This window comes from Phoca vitulina, unplaced genomic scaffold (assembly GCF_004348235.1).
Source record: "Phoca vitulina isolate PV1807 unplaced genomic scaffold, GSC_HSeal_1.0 scaffold40, whole genome shotgun sequence".
NCBI lineage: Eukaryota > Metazoa > Chordata > Mammalia > Carnivora > Phocidae > Phoca > Phoca vitulina.
Window position 1 is genome coordinate 692,737 of NW_022589743.1, and position 23,457 is coordinate 716,193.

General features: G+C 44.6%; 1 protein-coding gene across 1 annotated transcript in view; it reads right to left on the bottom strand.

Moving 5' to 3' along the window:
- Nucleotides 1–2,268: 2,268 nt before the first annotated feature.
- Nucleotides 2,269–23,457, bottom strand: part of WIPF2 (WAS/WASL interacting protein family member 2) — a 48,240-nt gene continuing 27,051 nt past the window's right edge. Inside the window, exons 3-8 of the mRNA XM_032428640.1 lie at nt 17,618–17,750; nt 16,783–16,899; nt 15,772–16,428; nt 8,060–8,269; nt 6,604–6,705; nt 2,269–6,362 (exon numbers count right to left, since the gene is read on the bottom strand). Of these exons, the coding sequence (XP_032284531.1) occupies nt 6,322–6,362; nt 6,604–6,705; nt 8,060–8,269; nt 15,772–16,428; nt 16,783–16,899; nt 17,618–17,750 (1,260 nt within the window). The 3' untranslated portion in view covers nt 2,269–6,321. The remainder of the gene's footprint in view (nt 6,363–6,603; nt 6,706–8,059; nt 8,270–15,771; nt 16,429–16,782; nt 16,900–17,617; nt 17,751–23,457) is intronic.

Consider the following 23,457-nt stretch of genomic DNA (forward strand, 5'->3'; position numbering starts at 1 on the left):
AGAGCATGTGACTCTTGATTTCAGGGTTGTGAGTTCAAGCCTCATGTGGGGTATAGAGATCACTTAGATAAAGTTTTAAAAATAAACAGGAAGAGACAGTGAAGGAGCACATTTTGGGAAGGCTCTCTAGGAGCTGAAAACTACAACAGAGATTAGCTGCTGTGAATGGGAAAAGTGTTCCGACGGAATGGAGGCTTTTCGACCAGATGGCATTTCTGATCTCTTAATAGAGCAACAGAACCCAGGAAGCAATCTTCACTGTTCATGTATTTTGATAATCTGGGCACCTAAAAAACATCCTTCATAACTTGAAGTGGTAACGTGTGTCCAGCCAGCTTTAAGGGATAGTGGTGAAAACCTCCCTCGGTTACAGTGGGCTAGAGGGAGCCCAGGAAGCAATGAGTACTTAGTATTCATCCTGGAGCCTATGAAGAAAGAAGGAAGAAAAGCACTGGTCCGGGGTAAGCCTACAAGATTAAATGACCACTGTGGAAGCAGGCAGAGAATCACAGAAGGTCCGGATTGAAAGGTCTCTGTCAGGTTACCTACATGATGCTCTCCCTTCCTGATACTACAGGAACACACTGCACATGCCACCAGACTGTGTCTTGCTTCTGGGCCTCTGTCTTTGCTCTCTCCTCTGTCTGGAAGGCCACACACCATCCACCTTCCCGGGCTAACTGCCATAAAGCCTTTTAATAACCTACATATGTTTCTCTTGGTAGCTGCCTTGAAGTGTTCTACTAGACTCTCAGCTCCTTGGAGGCAAAGACCAGTCCTATTCATCTTCATATTGCAGGTGCCTGGCACAGAGTAAAGTATGCAATAAATGCTTGCTGCAGGAATGGAGAGGACATCCCTGCCAAATGAATTTCCACATTTTTCATGAACACTTTGTGGCTGGATAGCACATAGTCCTTTAAATCTCATACCCCTAAACCTAGGAGTGGAAAATGAATTCAATTACGTGTAAAAGCGATCTAGACTGGGCTCCAGTGATGTCAGATGCGAAGTGTTTCTCTGTAGTTATCCTCTGGGGTGGTTAGGATCCTGAGGTTGACATTTTGGTTCTCTTACCTCTGTCTGCAGAGTAATAGGAAGTCAGACAGGCAGCATCCTTGCAGCTTCAGAGTCACAGTTTGTGGCTGTGCTGGGCCAGGAAATACTTAAAAAGGGAACACTCACAGTAAGTAGCTGTGTCTCAGTAATAATGAGAGTAGTGTCCTTATCACCTGCTGATACACAGTATCATGAGGGAAGGAATCAAATCACCCTGGAAGGACCTGTTCCAATATCCTTGTGTGTGTGCGCGCACGCACGCACACACACACACATACACACAAACTAGCAATACCACCCCAACAGGACAGAGAAACCTTACAGGTTTATGAAGTTGAGGGTCATTCATGCAAGCTCCATTTGAGGGCTATGTAAAGTCACAGGAGGAACAATTAAATCAATAAATAGGTAGTTTATTAATCAGATTAATAACAATAATCAGGGATTCAGCCAATCTAGCAAGTATGGATGAAAATGAAAGGAGGCCTTTTTCCCCCTCCCTCTCATAGGTTTTTATATCTAAATTACGTGAAAGTGATTCATACACACACCCATTATGAATCAGTATGGGAAATAATTTCAAGACCTCTCCTAGTGATGAAAGTGCAAGGTGAGCTCATTAAGTCTTAGCGATGATTATGTCAGCTGACCACAGTAAGCAGAGAATGTCTGGCTCAGTTTTTACACCCCAAGTCAAAGTTCAAGAAAGCCAGCCAAGATTGCAACTTAAAAAGCAGGGAGGGAAAAAAGCCAACACCCACAATAAAAATAAACACAGTCTGTCTGCTCTGCCCCCACCTTTTCTCCCATACCTCAGTGGGACAATCTGCCATGCAACACAGGTAGAAAGAATCCTAAGAGATGTGAGGAGAGGACACAAGGCCAGAGCGTCTCCTGGGTCCCCTGAAATCATGGGCCTCGGGAAGATAGGTGGCAAACATAAATGATGACCAAAACTACCAGAGTCACCCAGGTGAGCATGGTTAATGAGAACTATGATATTCAAAACACAGCAGGAAGGGAGGAGGGAAGACCCCTGGGAAGCTGCAGATGCTTCTGCCCAAGTCAGTGTAGCTACCTTCTTAGAGGTTCTAGAGTCAAACCACTACACTCACCAGAAGCAAAAGATGTTCTCCCCTCCCTATGCCACCACTGGAGGCGGTGTTCCAGACAAGAGTACACAGTTTTCAGGTTTTGGTTTTTGTTTTTAAGCAAGGTTTAATTAAACTGCACAGCATCCAGAAGAAAGAAATGTACCAAAGAATCCAACCTGAGACCAGATTATACATTGTAGAGGGGTGGGGGGGGAGAGGAATCACTGCTTATTGGGAGGGAGCACTGCAATTGGAATATAACTCCAAAATAAATCATACAATAAATTATTTTTAAAAGAAAATAAACTGATCCACATGCAAAGATGGACACACACACACACACACACACACACACCACACACGCGCGCGCACACACACACACTCTGCACACGTCACTCTAGTCTTTTATTCAGTGTTGACTAGGACTTCCATGCTGGTCCGTGGGAAAGGACAAAGGTTAGACATGAGAAAAGAAGGCTTGGCCCCTCTGCCACCAGTGGAATGAGATTTAAGACAATTAGAGAGGAAACCCACTAGGTTGTTAGAAACAAGAGTAGAAAGAAGGAAACAGTTATCAAGGAAGATTTTAATTGCTTCAGAGAGAGAGAGGAAGAAAGCACAGAAATCTAACACAAGTAAAGGCACAATGACCGTGGAGTTGAATGGAACCAAATCCTTCCTTCAGTTAAAAGTTATCCTTCTTTTTGTATGTGTTTTGAAGGTGGCTGTAGTTTTGTTTCATTTCGCTTTTAAGAGAGGAGTCTTGAAGGCAGAGTTGTAATGCCTTCCATTCCCTAAGTCAGGGTGGCTTACAGAAAGCCACCTTGACCACATTGCCAGGGACTGAGATTCAGTAGGGAAAGAAAGGCTACAACTGGAATGTGAAGAATTGGATTTACAGTTGATTTTAGGTTGGGTTTCCAGAAGGACAGACAGCTCAGTGTAGTGCCATCAAAGGGCCTCAGATGCCCTATACTCCACCCCCAGAGCTTTGCAGAAGGAAAGGACCCTGGAGTCACATTTTTCCCCCACTCCCATAAGCATTCAGCCTACAGATTATTTCAAGTGATCAGGAGAATTAAAACACACCCCAACCCTGAGTTGCTCTGTAGCAAGTCTATTTACAATTTTTTCTCACCTCTCCCTGGAGGTAAATCTGGATTTCAAGTTGGGAAGCTATGAGGTGAGGGGATGCCCCCAGTGCAATGACCAGTGGCTAGTCTCCTTGCCTTGGCCAGTTGGGAGGGCTGGGATGCATTTCTGGAGACAAGCAGCCTCACATCCATCAGGTTCGGTAGCCCTAAGCACCCTCCTCTGGGAACCCGACTGTGAGGATGATGGGGCTCTGCAGCTGGAGGAAATCCTCACAACAGAAAAACCACACCTGGAATATCAAAGTGATTTGATCCAAGTTTGGTGACCAAAGAAGAGCGGGGGAAGAGGGGCATCTAGCTCATTTAAAAATCTGGAAGCCACTGCTCTGCTTCCCAGAAAGGGTGGAAAGAAACAATTAAGTTTTCCCCCCTAGAGAAAAACATCATAAAACCAAACCCACACAAGGGCTTGTAACACAGCTTCCTGATGCTTAGTTGGGCAATGTCTCTTCCTTCTGGGAGGGAGAGAATAAGGGGGTTAATGGGACTGGGCAAGAGTCTCAACATGAGACCACCCAATCTTCCACTGAAGAGACGACATTCCCACAAGCAGATAAAAAGAGCAGTTTAAAAGGTGAGAAGTTTTAGTGCTCTTGCAGCCGGCCCACCTTAAATCTATATTACAAGCTTTTTACAACATACAAAATAGATCAATAACTATGAGGATCACATTCCCATTCTTCGATGGTAAATATACATGATAATAAATCTGTTATTAACAGAGGGACCAAATAATGTATAAGGCAAAGACATTTAAATAGGTACTGTGCCATCAGCATGCTCTCAAGAAGAAAATCCGTCTGATTAGATCCAGGCCCAGGCCTTTTTTCATGAGGCCAAGAAAATGAGAATACAATCAATACCCATGTGACACAGTCCAAATGCTGGGGAATATGAGGGGCAGCAGGTCACAGAAGAGGAAGATATCAGCCCCAATGAAAAGCTAGGGTTTGGCTTTTACTTGTGATTCTTATTTTGATGCTTTATGTTTGTGTAAAGGAAAAAAAAAAGGATACACTTTGATAACATTGTACAAAACGCATCAACTCCCATTTCAAAAACAAATGGGAAGACTTCACAGTCCAAGTTCAGTAACTGGTCAGCATCTCCCCTGGAACTCTGCTGCAGGGTTAACTCTTGTATTCTCTCTTTTTCCCTCCACTCGTGTGTGCCCTGTCTCAGCACTATGGGTTTCAGAATGCTGGGGATACTGCTGAGAGATAACTGCTAACAGATTTGAAAATAAAAACGATAAAGAGAATGATTAGAAAAGGTATGGTGACAGACCTCAACATGGTTTGTTCCAAGAGTCGATACAGTCCAGGGGATGGCAGAGGATAGCAGACCCTGTACAAAGAACCCAAGCCGAGAGCTCTCCCATCTGGCACGGGAAGACTTGGGTTTCTCTGGGCACCATGCACAGATCCTTAGTCTGTGATCCAACAGATTGGAGAGGTCCTGAAGGCGATTTAAGCCTGTGATGTACCTGGTGAAAATTTTTGACTTTCCCCATCCATTTCAAGAATAGCCTTGGCTCCTTCCCTGCTCTCACTCCAAACTTTGAGCAGTCTCTGCACTTGGCAAGAGTTGTAGCAAACCAAACCATCCCACGTGTAGAGCCCAGGAGCTCCATCCTGCTGTTGGAGAATGGTGAAGTCCCGTCCCACCATCCAAGCTCAGTTCCTACCTAGACTAGGACCTTCTATTTCCTCTGTGCCCTTGAACTAGGACCTGGAAGACGAAGAAACATATTGCTGGCTGCCAAGGAAGATCAACTGAACTGAGGCACACCTCACCAAAGTCTTTGTGCTTCCTGGCACAGAGGAATCTTTGACTGTCCCCATAAGCTTCTTCACCCTTCTCTATTCTGCTGTGTTAACCCCTGCAGTCTTGCGAAGGCAAGAGTAGTGGAGAAAGGAACAGGAAGTACCTGCTCAGTCAGATGGGCTGTGAACTTTGGAACAAGCAGGCCTTAAAGTCCTTCAAAGCCCACAGAGTTGATCCCTTCCACGAGGTGCTTCACCCTTCCCTTGTCATCCTGGGCACCCATCAGGGGCTAAAGTCTCTGAGCAGGCCGTCAGGGCCAGTCAGAAAAGACTTCAGAGGTGTCAAGGCCAACGCCCGATCTTTCCATCTCCCACTGCAGGGTTTTGGAGTTTGTGAATCCGTAATGAATCAAAGTGACTTTTCTTTTGAGGGGATGGCAGTGCAGAGAGGAGTAACAGCCTTCAGCCTCAGCACCCTGAGGAAACAGGCAAATGGGCAGGGAATCCCAGAGGACACAAATGGCTCCTGGTCCCTTTGCTGCAGAGAAACTGACTAGCTCTAAAAGGATCCCCAGTTTATTTCACCCTCTCTTTTTATTAGATGTTTAGTTCAACTGATTAGTATTTAGTATTTATAATATCCATCTTCTCCCTGGGGTGGTGGCATGGCGTAGGGTGAGAGCAAAACCAAAATACCCCTAAAAAGAAAGCAGACCCATTTCTTTGCCCTTTCTTCAAACTTGACCTTTAAAACAGATCACTTCTCTGCAAATTCCTTTCCTGTTTCACTAAAAATGCCCACCCCCAAGAAGTCCTGGCCATGCCAGCCTCCCAAATGAGGAAACATAATATACCCGCCACGCTTCCCCCACAGTGGGTAGGAGAAAGTAGGAGTACAATTCTCCACCCTGCCCCAACAATGAATTCATTCATCACAACAAGGCACCTTTCCCCAAGAGGAAAGCAGGAGACATGGAAACTTTTTCCTCATCTGGCTAGCAGGGCTTGCGAGAGGAGGCATGGATTCAGGGTTTGAGACCCTACTGTCAATATAAAGAGTCCAATCACCAAGTCTAGAGACGAGATGCATAGATGGAGGTGAGTGGGGAGGACGCTTGGTGTCTAGAGATGGGTTGCACTGGAGAAACACATCAGGAGCTCTCATGCAGGTTTCAGGGGAATGGAAGGGACCATCTGAGCAGAGGAGAGGGTCCATCCTTTTCCTGAGGAACAGGACCAAGCCGGGCTTCACCTGAGAATGGGTGGCAGAGGTGGGGCTCCACGGGCAGCTGAAAAATATAAAAATAAAAACCACATACATAAGGTCAACCACCAAACCCTGAGTAACCCAAACATTCCTGAAATGACAGGCTCTTTAAGCTAACCTTCAAAATTTAGGGACTGGTTTTGTTGTTTCCTTGTTTTATTAGAAAATGCAGATGAGGAGAAGCAAATTTTAATCTAAGAAAAACACACCAATTCTACTTTCTATGGAATTATGGAAATACTTTCATTGACTACTCTTCTCACCTCGATTTGTTTTGCTGGGATATATTCTCTGAAAGTGTTTATATTCTTCTGGAGCAGGAAAGTCTTCTACTGGATGGAAAGAATACTTTGACTCAAAATCATCTGGGAAAGGAACAGAATATTAAGTCATATCACCCTTCCTTGTGCTCCCACACATTCTGTATCACTTCTGAGCCCCCCACCCCCTTGCTAATCTCCCTCGAATTCTGATGGACCACTAGGGCCTCCCTGGCCCACTAAACCAAGGTTCCTGAGGCCAGCAACAGCATTTTTCTATGCACCTTGCACACACAGAGGATACGCTCAGAGGCTCTTTACATTAAGGAATGAGTCTTTGAATTAGTTCTTCAAATCTTTCCACCAAAAATCAGGCACTTCACAGGAAAGGAGCCCAGCTGTTTGCATGGAGGAGAAGGAAATACAGTTCTGTTTCAATTAACAGTCATCTTAAGAGACTGTCACCATGGGAAACCAACTGAACTGAATCCACAGATTGGTAGACATTAACCTAAAATGGGAATTTCTGTCACCAGCTAGTGAGAGATCTAACTAGATAATTCCCCTCTGGCCCAGGTTACCCTCATTTAACTCTATACTATTATAGAGTTGGGACAGCCGTCTCACGGTCTCCGCTCCCGCTTTCTGTGGGCCCCTCTAGAAGGCTCAGATTTTCGATCGGTATGGCTCAAACACATTCCAAAAACCCTGGTCCCCCAATTAGGAACAGCCTAGACTGGGTGCAGAGAAGAGGCAACCATTCAAGAACCTAGAATGTTAGGGTTGAAGGAGACTGTAGAGATCTTTCCAGGGTCCTCAACAGAGGGTCTGAGGAAACCCTACAGACAACCTTTGCTTGGGGCTCCATCCTAGACCCAACGAATCAGAATCTCTTAGGTGGGGCCTAAGACTCATTTATAACCTTGAAAAAGTTAAATCTGATACACTTCTGATCTCATCAACCTCCTCATTTCACAGATGAGGGAAGTGAGTCCCAGAGAAGTGAAGTAACTTCTTCAAAGTAACACAGCCAGGTAGTGGCTCTGTATTATTAATGTTGTGTACCATGGGTTGTTTTTGTTGTTGTTTTTTAAAGGTCCAGAAAAGGCCCTCTCTTTCCTAGGAAGATACATCATTCCTGTCTGAATAATCCTGAAAAGGATAAAGTCTCTGACCTAAAAGCTAACCACAAATGATCCTTGGGGGGCAAGAGAGTATAGCTTTGGAGTTATTAGCACAACACCTCCTGATTTTACTTCAATCTCTTCTAAAGCAATCATACCTAGAATTCATATACGACAAGGGATGTCAGTAGAGGGGGCCCAGAAATCTGAGGGAAAGTCAGGAGAAGAACTGTTGTGAACAAAGGATACCCAATGACCATTCCCGCTCTAGAGTGGCCACTGGAATTAGTGAAGTCACCACAGGAACTATGAGACTAAAACACCTAGTTACTCACCCAAGAAAGATCGGACAGTGGTAATAGAATCTCTGTGGCCATTCCTCAGGGGTGGTGGAGGAGGAGGGGGTGGTCCAGCTGGCGTCCTTGAGGGCGGAGGTGGGGGCTTTCCTCGGCTCAGGGGTTCTGACCCATGCATTCGGTACGGTGGGGGGGGAGGGGGAGCATCCCTGGCACCATTTCGGATCACGGGTGGTGGGGGTGGAGGAGCTGCAAGCAAAATCCAAAGCAGTTAGGTTGGGACACAGAGACAGTGAGGGGTGGGGGAATTTGAGAGACGTGGTCTAGAGTGCCTTGGTCCCTTTCCCAAAGAGCCGGACTCTGGGAGCCTCCAGGCAGCATGTCGGGTATCAGATTCAACCTCCTCTCACCCCTATTTAACAGCGGGAACATTCGTCCAGATCTCAAAGTCCGGAATAAATGTGTGACCCTTTTCATTTCCTGTGACAAGTCAGTCAAGAACTCTGCCTACTTTTGATGGTCTTTTCCCCGCCTTTCCATGCCTTCCTCCACAATCCTAATTCAAGGCTTTCTCATATTTAGCCTGTTCTACTGCAAAAAGCTTCCCAAATGTTCTCCTTGCTTCTCATCTCTTACCATTCCAATCCATTCCGCATATCAACTCACTAATCTCCTCCAAAATACTTGCTCAAACTTTTCCAAGGGCTTTGCATTTCCTCTATCATGAAGTTTCAAATCCTTAGCTTCAACCCCAACTGGGTCTCACCCCATCATCCTTTTTTTTTTTTTTTTTTAAAGATTCTATTTATTTATTTGACAGAGACACAGGGAGAGAGGGAACACAAATAGGGGGAGTGGGAGAGGGAGAAGCAGGCTTCCCACGGAGCAGGGAGCCTGATGCGGGGCTTGATCCCAGGACCCCAGGACCACGACCGGAGCCGAAGGCAGACACCTAACGACTGAGCCACCCAGGCGCCTCCTTTCTTACACAGCAACTTACCATGCCAGGCAGCCTGATTTCACCTTGTCCTCTTCCTTGCTTGATTCCTAGGCTGAGGCTCCCACTGTCGCCTATCTCTCTACTACATCTTGTTTTGTAATTTTTCATTTTATGTGCCTCTTCTCCAGCACACTAAGTCAGGGTAGTGTCCATTCATCTGAGTTCCCAAGCTCAGCCAAATGTACAGCACATAGTAGGTATGCAATCAACATGTGCTGACTAAACCAAACCACATATGCTTTGCTCATGTGACTCCCCCAAAAGACGCATAAATGAGATCCGTCTTCCCTTACTACCAAACCCTACCTCTCCTTTAAGATTCAACTCAAGCCCCATCTTCTACAGGCTTTCCCAAAGCAATGCACTCTATTCTAATCCCCTCCTTCTTTGTTCTCCCATAGCATTTATAGGCTGTGTCACTTACTCTAGCACTTAGTAGTACAGACTAAAATGAGTGATTCTCAAAATATGTATAGTAGGTTCATCTGCAGAGTTGCATATCTCTAATGATAGGCTCCTTGCTCAGAAAAACTGGGAATGCCTCTTTGGGAATTGTCTCCAAACCCAGTTTCTAACCAGGCAGATCTGTAAATATTATATGATGTTCATATCTCATTTTTCTTTTTTTAAAAGATTTTATCTATCTATCTATCTTACAGACAAAGAGTGCACGCGCGCATGTGTGCAAGCTTGGGGGAGGAGCAGAGGGAGAGGGACAAGCAGACTCTGTGCTGAGTGCGGAGCCCAACGCGGGGCTTGATCTCACGACTCCAAGATCATGACCTGAGCGAAACCAAGAATCAGATGGTCAATTGACTGAGCCACACAGATGTTCCTCATATCTCATTTCTGAGGTTGCACAACCATCAATAAAAATATTCATACCTACGTCTCTTTTCAAAAATCAAATTCACTCTTAAAAGACAAAAATGTGGGGCGCCTGGGTGGTTCAGTTGGTTAAGTGTCTGCCTTCGGTTCAGGTTATGATCCCAGAGTCCTGGGATCGAGCCCTGCGTCAGGCTCCCTGCTCAGTGGGGAGTCTGCTGCTCCCTCTCCCTCTGCCCCTGCTTGTGCGCTCTCTCTCTAGCTCACTCTCTCAAATAAAATGAAATCTTAAAAAAAAAAAAAAGATAAAAATGTGTCACCAAGTAGAAGGTAACATCAAAAACACATATGAAGACATGGCAACATCACTGGAATAGGTTCTAAGTAAGGTGTTTGTATTATGTTGTTCTATTCTTTTCATTAACTAACGAAAAGAGCAGCTACCATTTATTTGGTTTCTGTTATATTCCAGGCACTGTCCCAGGTACTTTATAGGCATTGCACTTTAAAAATTCTTCCGCCACTCCTGCAAAGTATGTGGTATTATCCCCATTTCACAATGAGGAAACTGGAACTCAGGCTGTTTGTCTGAGGTCACAAATTTAATAGACTCAGCACACATCTGCTCTTTCCACTATGCCCACACTGCTTTACTTGACTACCCTAAGTACTATATTAACTCCCCCCAAAATGTATAACCCACTGAGACAGAAGTTTATCTTCTGGTACCAACGCCATGTCCAATAAATAGTTGTTTCCTAAATAATACATGGAGAGACTACTCAGCTTAACAGACAACAGTGGTTTAGTGATAAAGGGTGTATCATCATCATCATCTTTTTTTTTATAAGTACGCTCTACACCCATCGTGGGGCTTGAATGCATGACCCGGAGATCAAGAGTCACATGCTCCTACCGACTGAGCCAGCCAGGCGCCCGAGAGTATTATCTTCTTATTCCTCCTGAATTACTGTTGGAATTTCTGTAGAGTGACCGCAGTTAAGAAAGAAGCAGTAATGGGATGATTTATGTAGACAAGGGGTCCAGCACTGCAGGCCCAGTAAATGTTAGTTTTCACTTCCCCTAAGATGCACTCTGAATGTCTCCTTCACTCTTTTCAAGGTTTAAGTATGGACAGGGGCTATTAGAAGCAATAACTAAAGAGAAGCCTCCTTAACACCACCTAGCAGATCTCTGAACCTTGATTTCATCCCAAATCTGCCCAAACCAAAGCTCTTTCAGGTCACCTTCAAAATATTTCCCTAAAACCCAGATTTCTCAGGACCTTAAGAGTCTGTATCTACTCTAGGGGAGGGTCAGGGAGTGTAAGGCAGGGTTAGCTAGGCTCAAAAGACACCAGCTAGACATTGGGCAGGTGGCAGTGATTAGAGCCACCCCAGACTGGCCAAATAGAGCAGGACTAAGAGTAATCTGCCCTCCCTCAGGGACGGTCATCCCAACCAGGTTCTGCCATCTCCAGTAAGTTTCTGGGCTCTTTGTCACATACAATTTTAGGACCCTTTCAAGTGACAGAGCTAGAACCCAAGGACTGTAAGAAAGAAGCAGTTTGTAGAAGAAACTTTGGGGTGGGAGATCACCTTTTGTAAACCTAGAGAAACCCAATTTTGAGGAAAGCAAAAAATAAACAAATGAACAAAATTTTAAAATTCCCTTAAAAATAGTGTGTTTTGGGGCGTGGGTGGCTCAGTCGTTAAGCGTCTGCCTTCGGCTCAGGTCATGATCCCAGGGTCCTGGGATCGAGCCCCGCGTCGGGCTCCCTGCTCAGCGGGAAGCCTGCTTCTCCCTCTCCCACTCCCCCTGCTTGTGTTCCCTCTCTCGCTGTCTCTCTTTCAAAAAATAAATAAAATCTTAGAAAAAAAAAAAACAACTCCGAATCAGAGCTATCTGCCCAATGTCACACAACAAAGAGAGCCAATACTCACAAGATCTCTGACTAAAATATCTCAATTTTCTCTCTGTGTTATCACTCTAAGAACTGCTGCTCTGGTTACAGAGATGGAAAGCTGGCCAAGGCCTCCATCAGGTCTCAAAGTTGGTGATGGCTAAGGGACAAAAGAACAAAGCTCATAACTTCACATTTTTCTGAAGAAACCACAAAGAAAGAACAGCGAAGCGGGAAGCAAGAAGTCTGCAGACATTTAAAACTACTCAATTCAGGATGCATGGCTGGCTTAAGTCGGTAGAGCATGTGACTCTTGATCTCGGGGTCTTGAGTTCAAGACCCCCATTAGGCCTACAGTTTAGTTTAAAAAAATAAATAAATTAAATTAAATTAAAAAAATAAAACTACTCAGTTAAACCCACAGAAATTATATTTTTCCCCGCTTCTATTCCTGGATAGGATTAGAAAGATATGGGCTCTGCTTCGCTGAAGAGTCTTTAAAAAAAAAAAAAAAAATCTGTGGGACGCCTGGGTGGCTCAGTTGGTTAAGCATCTGCCTTCAGTTCAGGTCATGATCCTGGGGTCCTGGGATCAAGTCTGGCATTGGGCTCCTTCCTCAGCAGGGAGCCTGCTTCTCCCTCTGCCTGCCGCTCTCACTCTCTCTGACAAATGAATAAACAAAATCTTAAAAAAAAAAAATCCCTAAGTTAAAAAATAATTTTTAACCTAAACTTTGTAGAATCAAAGGCCACCTTAGGACTAGGATTCTTATGGCTAAAGCCAGGGAGACACGGGGTCAGGAATGTACCAGGTTACCGTACGACTGCCGTATGCTGGACTGCCAGCTCCCAGAATACAAATCTCTACATACCTCACCAAGCAGCAGCACAGGTTAAAGGGCTTTCAATACGTGCTTCCTGATGACTTAATTTCTTAATCAATGATCCAAACCTGCAAGGACTGTTTAAAAGCTCAAAAGCCATTTGTGGAGGATGTGGCTCAAAGTCCAATGATAAAAGAGGACACCGGAGCCAAAATTCCTGAGTCTAAGAAGGTCCCAGAGAGCTTCATGGTCTCCCTAACTCTCTACTTTCAGTCATGCTATTTTGTAAAAGGACTACACAACCTCTTCTTCTTTTTCTAGAGCTCCTTAATCCCCTCTTCACCCAGTTTAGGCTCATGGTCCACTGTTAAAATCACTCCCTGACCTACACCCTTAGCTTCCCTGCCCCACTCTCCCTTAGTGCCCCACATGCCTAAAAAAGCTAACCTTGGTTAAACACCAGGCTGCCACTACTCAGCACCTGCAAACACACAGCTGAACACACACTGTGCTAACCTCACTTTGAGGGTATGGCTCCTAATTCTGAGCTAGCCTTTCATGCTGCTGGTTATCCCAGCACACTTCCCCACCCCCTTCACTCTCCCACGTTCCCAGAGGACCACTTCATGCCCCTCTCTCTCCTTCCCTCCCCTCATTCACAGCAGATGTCCTTGTTTTCTATTTCACCAATAAGAAACAAACCAGAAGGGGCACCTGGTTGGCTCCGTCGGTTAAGCATCTGCCTTTGGTTCAGGTGATGATCCCAGAGTCCTGGGATGGAGCCCCATGTCCGGGCTCCCTGCTCAGCAGGGAGCCTGCTTCTCCCTCTGCCCTTCCCCCTACTTGTTCTTTCTCTCTCTCAGATGAATAAAATCTTAAAAAAAAACAAACAGAAGAAACTTTGCACATGCTCCTACCACTACGCCTACCTACCCACTTACATCTATGACTATGCACTCTGCCTTCCCTCCTGTTACCATGGAAGAACCGTGTTCTTATCTAAGGTCAACCCATTACCTATGGATCAGATTCCATTCCTTTTAGCCTTTTAGGGAACATTACTCAGGCAATTTCCCCCCTTTCTACTGTATCATTTCATCAGTATAGAAATAGATGCTGAACTATCTCTCATCCTGGAGAGGAGGGGTCCCAACCCTCAATCCCACATTCTCCTCCAGCAACCATCCCATTTATCTGCGCCCCCACCCCTGCTCCCCTTTAAGCAAGCTGAGATTTATACATTGCTATCTCCAATTCCTCTCCCCCTATCCCCAAGTTCCCAAACACGTCTTAGACTTTCACCCTCATCCTCCACCACTCCACTGAAACTACCAAAAGTATATTATGTTGTTTGGGGGTCCCCCCAAAGGACTCCATGTTGCTAAGACCAACGCCATTCTCAGTTTTTAGTCCTGGACACAGCTAATCACTCCATCTTGGCATCTTTCCAGCATCCTCGTTTTCTTCCTCACTAGGGGCTCTTTCTTAGCTTCCTCTGCTTGCTACTCTCCATCTCTCTGACCTCTACTATAAAGGCCTCAACCTCTTCTCTATCTAGACTGACTCCCTAGGCGAGCTCACCCAGCATGTGGTTTTCAGTATCATTCAAATTTCTCTAGCCCAGATCTTTCACCTCAACTTCAGAGTCTGACAGACATCCAAGAGAAAATAATGAACTGGTGTTTGGCTAACAGGCATGTCAAACTTGACTTGTTTGAAAGTGAACACCTGTCTTCTTCCCCCAAACCTGCTGCAGTCCTACCTACCTGCCTGGTTTACTGCAACAGCCTCCTAAGTGGTCTCCCTTGCCACCTCTGTCCCCTGCAGTCTGTTTTCAACACAGGAGTTTGTCATCCTTTTATTTTTATTTTAAGATTTTATTTACTTATTTGACAGAGAGAGTACAAGCTGGGGGAGCAGGAGAAGGAGAGGGAGAAGCAGGGAGCCCGATGCGGGGCTCGATCCCAGGACCCTGGGATCATGACCTGAGCCGAAGGCAGAAGCTTAACCGACTGAGCCACCCAGGCACCCCGAGTTTGTCATCCTTTTAAAAGCTAAAGCAGGGGCGCCTGGGTGGCTCAGTCATTGGGCATCTGCCTTCGGCTCAGGTCATTATCCCTCATGATCTCAGGGTCCTGGGATCAAGCCCCGCATCTGGCTCCCTGCTCAGCGGGAGGCCTGCTTCTCCCTCTCCCACTCCCCCTGCTTATGTTCCCTTTCTCGCTGTCTGTCAAATAAATAATCTTTAAAAAATAAATAATAAAAAATAAAACCTAAAGCAATGTTTCTCCTCTGTTCCAACGGCCTCCAGTGGCTCAGCATTTCACCAAGTAAATCCCAGTCTTGACAAAGTCCTACAGCATTCTCCTGTGGAAATCTAGCTTCCCGACCTCCATGTCCTGCCACTCTTCCCCCCTCATTCATTCCAGTCCTGCCACAATGGCCTCCCTGCTGTCCCCAGTCTCAGGGCCTTTGTATTTGCTGTTCCCAATGCCTGCAATAGCTGTTCTCCCAGATAACTGCTTAGCTTACTCCATCACTCTCTTCAGGTCTTTGCCAGATCGTTACTCTATCAGTAAGGCCTTCCCTAACCCTACTCTCACCCACCTCTGCAATAAAAAATATCACCATCACCCTCCACCTCAGTATATCTTATTCCCCTTCTCTGCTTTGTATTTCTCTAAAGCATATACATACTGTGTCTTTATATATATATATGTATGTATGTATTTTTTTAATTTTTTTTTTTTTTTTACTAGTTTATTTGCTTGACTGTCCACAGAGAACAGGAATCTTCTGTCTTTTCTATTGATTGCTGTTTCGCTAAAAGCAGTCTTACACACAAAAAAGCACTCAGTAGGGGCACCTGGGTGGCTCAGTTGGTTAAGCGACTGCCTTCGGCTCAGGTCATGATCCTGGAGTCCTGGGATCGAGTCCCGCATCGGGCTCCCTGCTCAGCGGGGGGTCTGCTTCTCCCTCTGACCCTCTTCCCTCTCGTGCTCTCTGTCTCTCATTCTCTCTCTCTCAAATAAATAAATAAAATCTTTAAAAAAAAAAAAAAAAGCACTCAGTAAACCTGTTGAATGAGTAAGTGAATTCTTTTTCTCTTCAATCGCTGAAGGAGAGCTTTGGAGAAAAGGGTGAGAAGAGAAACTCAATTCTCCATCTGATAGGAAGAAAAGGTGCTTCCAGGCACTTACCTGCGCCCCGACTGGGAGGGTCCCGGGCTGGGGGAGGTGGTCTATTACTCTGTAGCGACGGGGAGGCCGAGGTGGGTGGAGGAGGCGCTAGGCCTCTGACAGGCCCCGATGTCTTCCTATGCAAAGAATTGTGTCTCTGTGGCAGCTCAGGGGCTGACTCATTAGTGGGACTGGAGGGTCCATTGGGGACCCCAGGAGGCTGGCGGTAAGGCGGAGGAGGAGGAGCCAGAGACTGGCCACTTGGTCCCGTTCTGATATTCCCAGGGGAAGGGGGTGGTTTCACTGGGGGTGGAGCAGGAGGTCCCTCCCGACCAGGGTGCAGCCTCTGTCCAGGTGTGGGCGGCAAGGGTTTCTCTCTGTTGTAGGCAGGGGCTTTGCTGCTGTGCACGGGCAGAGGCGTCGGGGGTGCGTTGGCACGCCGCCCTGGGGGTGGCGGAGGAGGGGCAGAGGAGCTGTGCTTCATGCCTGTACTGCTGGTGGTATTAGGCCGAGAGAGGTCCGGTAACGAGGGTCTCTGCATCCGGGGCAGTTCCGGGAGTGAGGCTCGGCTGCCGTCTGTATCATCTTGAGGGCGCCCACTGGCTGCAGACACCGGTGGCCTTGGGGCAGCAGCTCGAGAACTGGGGACTTGGAGGGCTGGCTTACCGGCTAGGTTCTCTACAAACACACCAGGTAGCATGCGATCAACAGAGCTAGATACGTGTTAGTATCTCTGCTTCACCCAGCCTCCTTAGTGTAACCTGCACGGCAGCAGGTTAAATACCTGTATAGTTCTGGATTTTAATCTGGTTTCAGGCTCAGGGCTCACTGACAAATACTGCTGATACAAGTTGAACACATTTTTACTTAATCCCTCAGCTTTGGCTTTATTCTGCTCTGTTAACTCCTCCCCTGCTCCCACTTCTCTTTCCTCCCACCTCTACCACACACCTGAACCCTAGATGACCCACTTGGGACTAGTCAGAAATTAACGCACTTGGGAAATATCCTAAGAAAGTACTGATCAGATACCTGAAACGTCCTTGGCTCCCACAGGTCGGAGCTTCGGCACTCCCCCTTGGAAGAGACCTCCCTTGGGCTGCAGGGCAGCTGCTCCAGAGCCATAAGCACCACTGCTTCCTTTTGGTTCTGGAAAGCATACCATTAGGGTTTTCACTTCACATGCTGGGAGCTGGTGAGCAAGTCAATCCTGAGGAGAAACCCCTCCTCTATTTGGGCTTTAATTTGCAAACAAAGCGACCCTGCTTTTGCATTTAAAAAAAAAAAAAAAAAAGGCTAGGCCTCTCAGCTCCACACCTTCAGGTAGAGATGAAACTCTTCACTGTGATGAAAGAGAAAGAACATAAGGAACAAGGAGCCAAACTTCCCCCATTTAGGAAAGGCAAAGAGAAAACCAGGATCAAGACACTTTCAGCAGAGTTCTCTGGGCTCTCCTCTCCAAGTCCCATATGGTAAGGGGGCCAGGGACTTAGGGATCCAGGTGTGAGCAAACTCTCCAGAGGCCTATCAGAATGGACACTTGTAGCAATTATAAAATCTTCACTAGCTTCAGCTTAGCGGTTTTTAGTGACACGATGGTCTCCTCAGAGAACAGCCAAGGATGTGCCCTAACGAGAGCACTAGTTACCATAGGAGATGGGAGTCTTTCCCCAGAGAATACTTCCCAAAGGTCAAAAAGAAACTTCTAAGGTATTCAAATAAAAAGATGTGTGTGAAGACAGCCAAAGAACATTCAAAGAAAACTCTCCTAAAGGACAAAATGTTCCCAACAATAAAAATGACAGCCAAGTCTCCAACTCAATCCTGGGATCCTGGTGGCTCACTAGGAAATGAAGATTAGACTCACTCTCAAGGATGGGAGCACTCCGATCATTAATGTTGGTCACCTTCTTCAGCTTGGTCCCTTTGCAGATGTCCTGTAAGAGGGCACCTCGATTCCGCTGCTCATCTCTACTCAGCTTGGGCTGCTCTGTGTGTGCCTAGAGGAAGAGGGGAAAATATAACTATTCATCCTAAATAGTTCCCTTTACCAGGAGCTTGGGATAAATACCTTAAGCCAAGCTGGATTTCATTAATGCCTCTCTAACCTAATCAGATCCTGCACCAAATATCCGTACCAATGTGCGCTCTCATTCTTAGTCCTTCTTCTATTGTGCCTTCTGTGAAGGGTGCAGGTCCTATTCAGAAGCTCCCAAAAGGAGGCCTTATCTGGGGCACCTGGGTGGCTCAGTCAGTTAAGTGTCCAACTTTTGATTTCAGCTCAGGTCATGATCTTGGGGTCATGAGATCAAGCCTGGCCATAGAGCCTGCTTGGGATTTTTCTCTCTCCCTCCCCCCAATCCCCCCCCCCCAATCTCTCTTTAAAAAAAAAAAAAAAGAGGCCTCAAGTAATACTGAGTACCTGTGTGCTGGGCTTGTGTGTTAGAAGCTTTACATGTATGAATGCAAACACTGACTGAGTCCCTACTATGCCTCAGGCTAAGCATGTTACTTCCATTATCTCATTTAAATCTTGAAATATTTTTATGAAATAAGTATTATTATCATAACCCATTTGGAAAGTGCGAATAGTTGAAAAGTTTCCTGAGGCTATGCACCCAATAAATAGTAAAGCAAGGATCCCAACCCAGTTGATTCCAAAATGCCTATTGTATCTCAACTAACAGACCTTATTGCTTCCCTATTACTTTATATTCCTTTTTTTTTTTAAAAGATTATTTATTTATTTATTTATTTGACAGAAAAAGAGAGAGACAGCGAGAGCCGGAACACAAGCAGGGGGGGTGGGAGAGGGAGAAGCAGGCTTCCCACCAAGCAGGGAGCCTGATGCAGGGCTCGATCCCAGGACCCCAGGATCATGACCTGAGCCGAAGGCAGACGCTTAACAACTCAGCCCCCAGGCGCCCCCTTATTACTTTATATTCTAAACAATGTTATAAAATAGACCATATTGGGGCACCTGGGTGGCTCAGTCGCTTAGATGTCCGAGTCTTGGTTCCAGCTCAGGTCATGATCTTGGGGTCATAAGATCAAGCCCCGTGGCATGCTCCACACTCAGTGCGGAGTCTGCTTGTCCCTCTCCCTCTGCTCCTCCCCCTGCTCATGTGCACAAACTCTCTCTCAAATAAACGAGTCAATAAAATCTTTTAAAAATAAAGTAACATAAAATAAAATAGCCGTATTATTCCCATTCCAAAGATGAGGAAATGAAGGTTTAGAAAAGTTAATGTCACATAGTTAGTAAATGCAGAGCTGGTCTGATTATGTCAAAGCCCATGCCTTTCCCACTTACCCTATGGTCTCTTCCAACATCCTATTTCTTTTTGAGTTCTTCACCCTCCACCTACCTCTTAAATGCCATTTCAGAGTCCTATCCTCAGCCTCCATCTAAATCTCCCCGAGCAAGCTCACCTGGTCACAGGGTTTGAATATTGCTGAAAAGCCCAAGTATCTCAAATCTTTGTATCTCATCGCCACTCCTGGCCCTGAGCTTCACACCCATATGTGCCAATGTCCACAGGACATCTTCAAATGAATATCCCACATATACCTAAAATGCAACACATCATACCATGTTCCTTACACAATTTTTAAATGTAGAGCTTTTTAAATTAACCACACAGTGGAATTTTTTGGAAACCATTAAAAAATGATTCTAAAATCCATCTGGAAGATTAAGTATAGGAAAAAAACTAAGAAAATGGGACTAGTACCACCAAAAGCTAGGACCAGGAGCACAGGGACAGACAGCCAGATAAATGGAAAATAGAAAAGTCCATAAACAAACCTACGTCTACATAAGAAATAATAAAAGTGGGGGTGCCTGGGTGGCTCAGTCAGTTAAGTATCTGCCTTCGGCTCAGGTCATGATCCCAGGGTCCTGGGATAGAGCCCCGTGTCAGGTTCCCTGCTCAGCGGGGAGTCTGCTTCTCCCTCTCCCTCCGACCCTCCCCTCTGCTCATGCTCTCACTAGTTCTCTCCCTCTCTCTTTTAAATGAATAAATAAAAATTCTTAAAAAGAAAAAAAGAAATAATAAAAGTGTATTTCAGCAGTGCAGAAAACACAGACTATTAAATATAAGCTACTAATAATAACTGGCTAAGTTTGGAGAAAAAACAATCAAGTTAAATCCCTACCTTATAGCTTACTCTCAAATTCTAGTTGAGTTATAAAATGTAAATGTAAAAAACACCCAGAGTACTATATGAAAAAAATAGGTAAGGGGAAGGACATGACAACTAAAATACAAGGAAAGACTGGAAGACTTGTTTATTATAAATTATTTACTTAGGAATATAGTAAGTCGATGATAGACTGGAAGGAAAAAGTCATCTGTGACACACAAAGGTAGTGTCCTAACTCTATGCAACATTAACATAAAGATGACTTATAAATCAATAGGATGATAAGCAAAGGATATAAACACTGTGTAAGAGAAATCCTGGAGCCAGCAAATATGGAAAAAAAAATTAAAAATGCAAGCTAAAACACAGTATCATTACTTACCAATGAAACTGGTAAAAGTTAAAATTATAAGAGGAGACTGCTAGCTTCATGAAGGCAGGGTCTACTGCTCACTGTTGTACAGAGCCTGGCACACGGAGGATGCTCAAAAAAATGCGTAGAATACGTAACTTCGTATGGTGGTCGTAAGGATTGAGGGGAACAGGTACTCTTTTGTATTATCCGGAGGAAGGTAAATTAGTATGATCTTTCCAGTTTATGTATCAAACACCTTTTTTCCCCGTACCTTTTTTTTTTTTTTTTTGAGAGATGGTGGGGAGGGGCAAAGAGATAGGGAGAGAAAGAATCTTAAGCAGGCTCCACACCAAATGCAGAGCCCAACACAGGGCTGGATCTCACCACCCTGAGATCATGACCTGAGCCGAAATCAAGAGATAGACACTTAACCGACTGATCCACCCAAGCACCCCTTGTACCAAACACCTTTAAAAAGTCTACACAAGGGGCGCCTGGGTGGCTCAGTTGTTAAGCGTCTGCCTTCGGCTCAGGTCATGATCCCAGGAGCTCCCTGCTCGGCGGGAAGCCTGCTTCTCCCTCTCCCACTCCCCCTGCTTGTGTTCCCTCTCTTACTGTGTCTCTCTCTGTCAAATAAATAAATAAAATCTTAAAATAAAATAAAAAGTCTACACAAGAATTGTACCTACGAATTAACTTTAAGAAAACAACTAGAGAAGTACACAAAGATGTTATTAATAGCATAAAACTGAAAATAATCTAAAAGTTCAACCAAAAGGAACACTGATGGCATAAGCATAGAAGGGAATGCCAGTTAAGCTCTTAAAGATGTGGAAGTATCTTTAGACAGCAAATGTTTGACATAATCAAGTAAAGAATATTATAAAACATTTAACAAGATTAATATTCTCTTCTATAGAATAGGAATAATAGTAAAACCTATCTCACAGGGTAGTTTTGAAAATTAAATGAAATAATAACACTCCTCAAGGGCTTAGCACAGTGTCTGGTGCTCAATAAGCAGTAGTTGTATTGAAAGAAAAAAAGGTACAGACATACCGAATATTTCCAGAAGGATATATACACTAATATCAACAAAAGTTAATTTGGGGTAATAATTCTTTATATTTATTTGAATTTTCTAGTTTTCCTATAATAAATACGTAAAACATATAAAATGTTAACAAAGATTAATTATTAATAGCTTAATATTTTCTATTTTTGTTGGCATTCTCTAATTTTTGCCACATTGTTAGTACAGTAAAAAAAATTTTTAATGATATCACTAACCATTTAATGATGTAAAAAGCCATTCATCATGTATTAATGAGTAAGAGCAGATTAGAACTCAGTACACATAGCAGCGTGGGGGAGGGAGAAAAAGGAAAAAAATCAGTAGGTACATACAGCACAGCCTCCTTTAAAAAAGTAGGAGATAAAAGGAAGGAAGGAGGGAAAGGATATACACAAAACTATTATGAATGGCTGGATTACGGGTAATTGCTCCTTTATCCTTACCCACAGTTCATAAATCTTTTTTTTTAAGTAAATTCTACGCCCACTGTGGGACTCAAACTCACAACTCTGAGATCAAAAGTTCCACGCTCTACCAAATGAGCCAGCCAGGCGCCCCAGCCATGGTTCATAAATTTCTTGAATATATTACTTTTGTAAAGAGAAAATCATTAAAACATTACTCAACATATCTAAAATTGAGTTCACATCCTCCTCCACAAACCTCGCTTTGTAAATGGCACCATCATTCAATCCCCCAAACTACAGTTGTTCCAACCTCCTTCCTCTTCCTTGCATCAGTCACCAAATCCGTAAGATTTTACTAAGTGTCTCTCGTCGTCTTCCATCCTTATGGCTTTAGTGCAAACTCTCAGATTTTCAACTGTAATAGGCTTCTATCTCCAAGTCTTGACTTCCCTGTCTCCAGTCTCAACCCCAAGCCACTGTCCACACTGTGAAGGATGACCTTTCTGACACAGGCCCAGTCAGGTGACTGCTGCTGCTGACAATACACTACCCTCCCCATCGCTGCCCAGAGAAAAAGCCAAAACCCTCTGCCTTTGCCTCTGGCTTCATCTCCCACCAGGCCCCTCAAGCCATGATCCAATCCTGGGTATGCTTTCCCACAAATCAGCACCCTTTCATTCTACTTCCTCAATACCAAGTGCCTGCCCTCCCTCTTCTCTTTCTGGCTAAACACTACTCATCTTTTAAAACTCTGCTCAAGTATCACCTCCTGGCTAGAAGCTTTCTCTGACTGCCTCCACTCCCTCCAGCCAGTATGTGAGGCATGCTTCTTTGTGGCCTTCATTTATCTCTGCAAAGCATGGAATTTCCCTGTTGACTTGTCTATCTTGCCCATTGTGCTGGGAGCCTTCAAAGGCAGAAATTGTCTCTTTTCTGGTTGATGATATTACAGATTATTTTTATTTGCTTCTTTTTCTTATCTGCATGTTTTCCCTCTCTTTCTTTTAATTATATAAATAAAGCTTGTTGGGAAAGACTCAAGCAATATAGAAGCATAAAGTAAAATTATCTGGATTTTCTAAGTCGTATGCCTAGCCAATGTCTGAAACTCAGTAAACCCCCAACAAAAGGCTATTGAGTAAATGACTAAGACAGCACGATGCAGGGCAGTAATCCAAGAGGTTACAGAGAGCCAAGGATATATTCTGGGTCCTTGAATCCCACTATAACCAGAGCAGCTCTGCTTTTATCTACTTCACTTATTAGACTTCCATGTAAAATTTCATCCAGAAAGGGGGTTCATACATATCCTCAAACAAAATGTCTAAAAACAAGAACTTATGGAAAAAAACAAGTTGGCAGACCTAACTCTAGTCCTAGTTCTAAAATAAATTAGCTACGCAAATCACTTTTCCTCTTTAAGGCAGTACTTCTCATCTGTTAAATACCTAACACACACATACACTGACACTTTAGGGCACTATTTCTCATCTGTTATATAACAACCCCCCCCCAAGGTATTCATTCCCTAAGTTCCTTTCGCTTCTAAATTTTACAAAATTGAATAAAGCAGGGACACCTGGTTGTTTCAGTCAGTAGAGCATGCAATTCTTGATCTCAGGGGTGTGAGTTCAATGTAGAGATTACTTAGAAATAAAATCTTAAGGGGCGCCTGGGTGGCTCAGTCAGTTAACTGTCCAACTCTTGATTTTGGCTCAGGACAT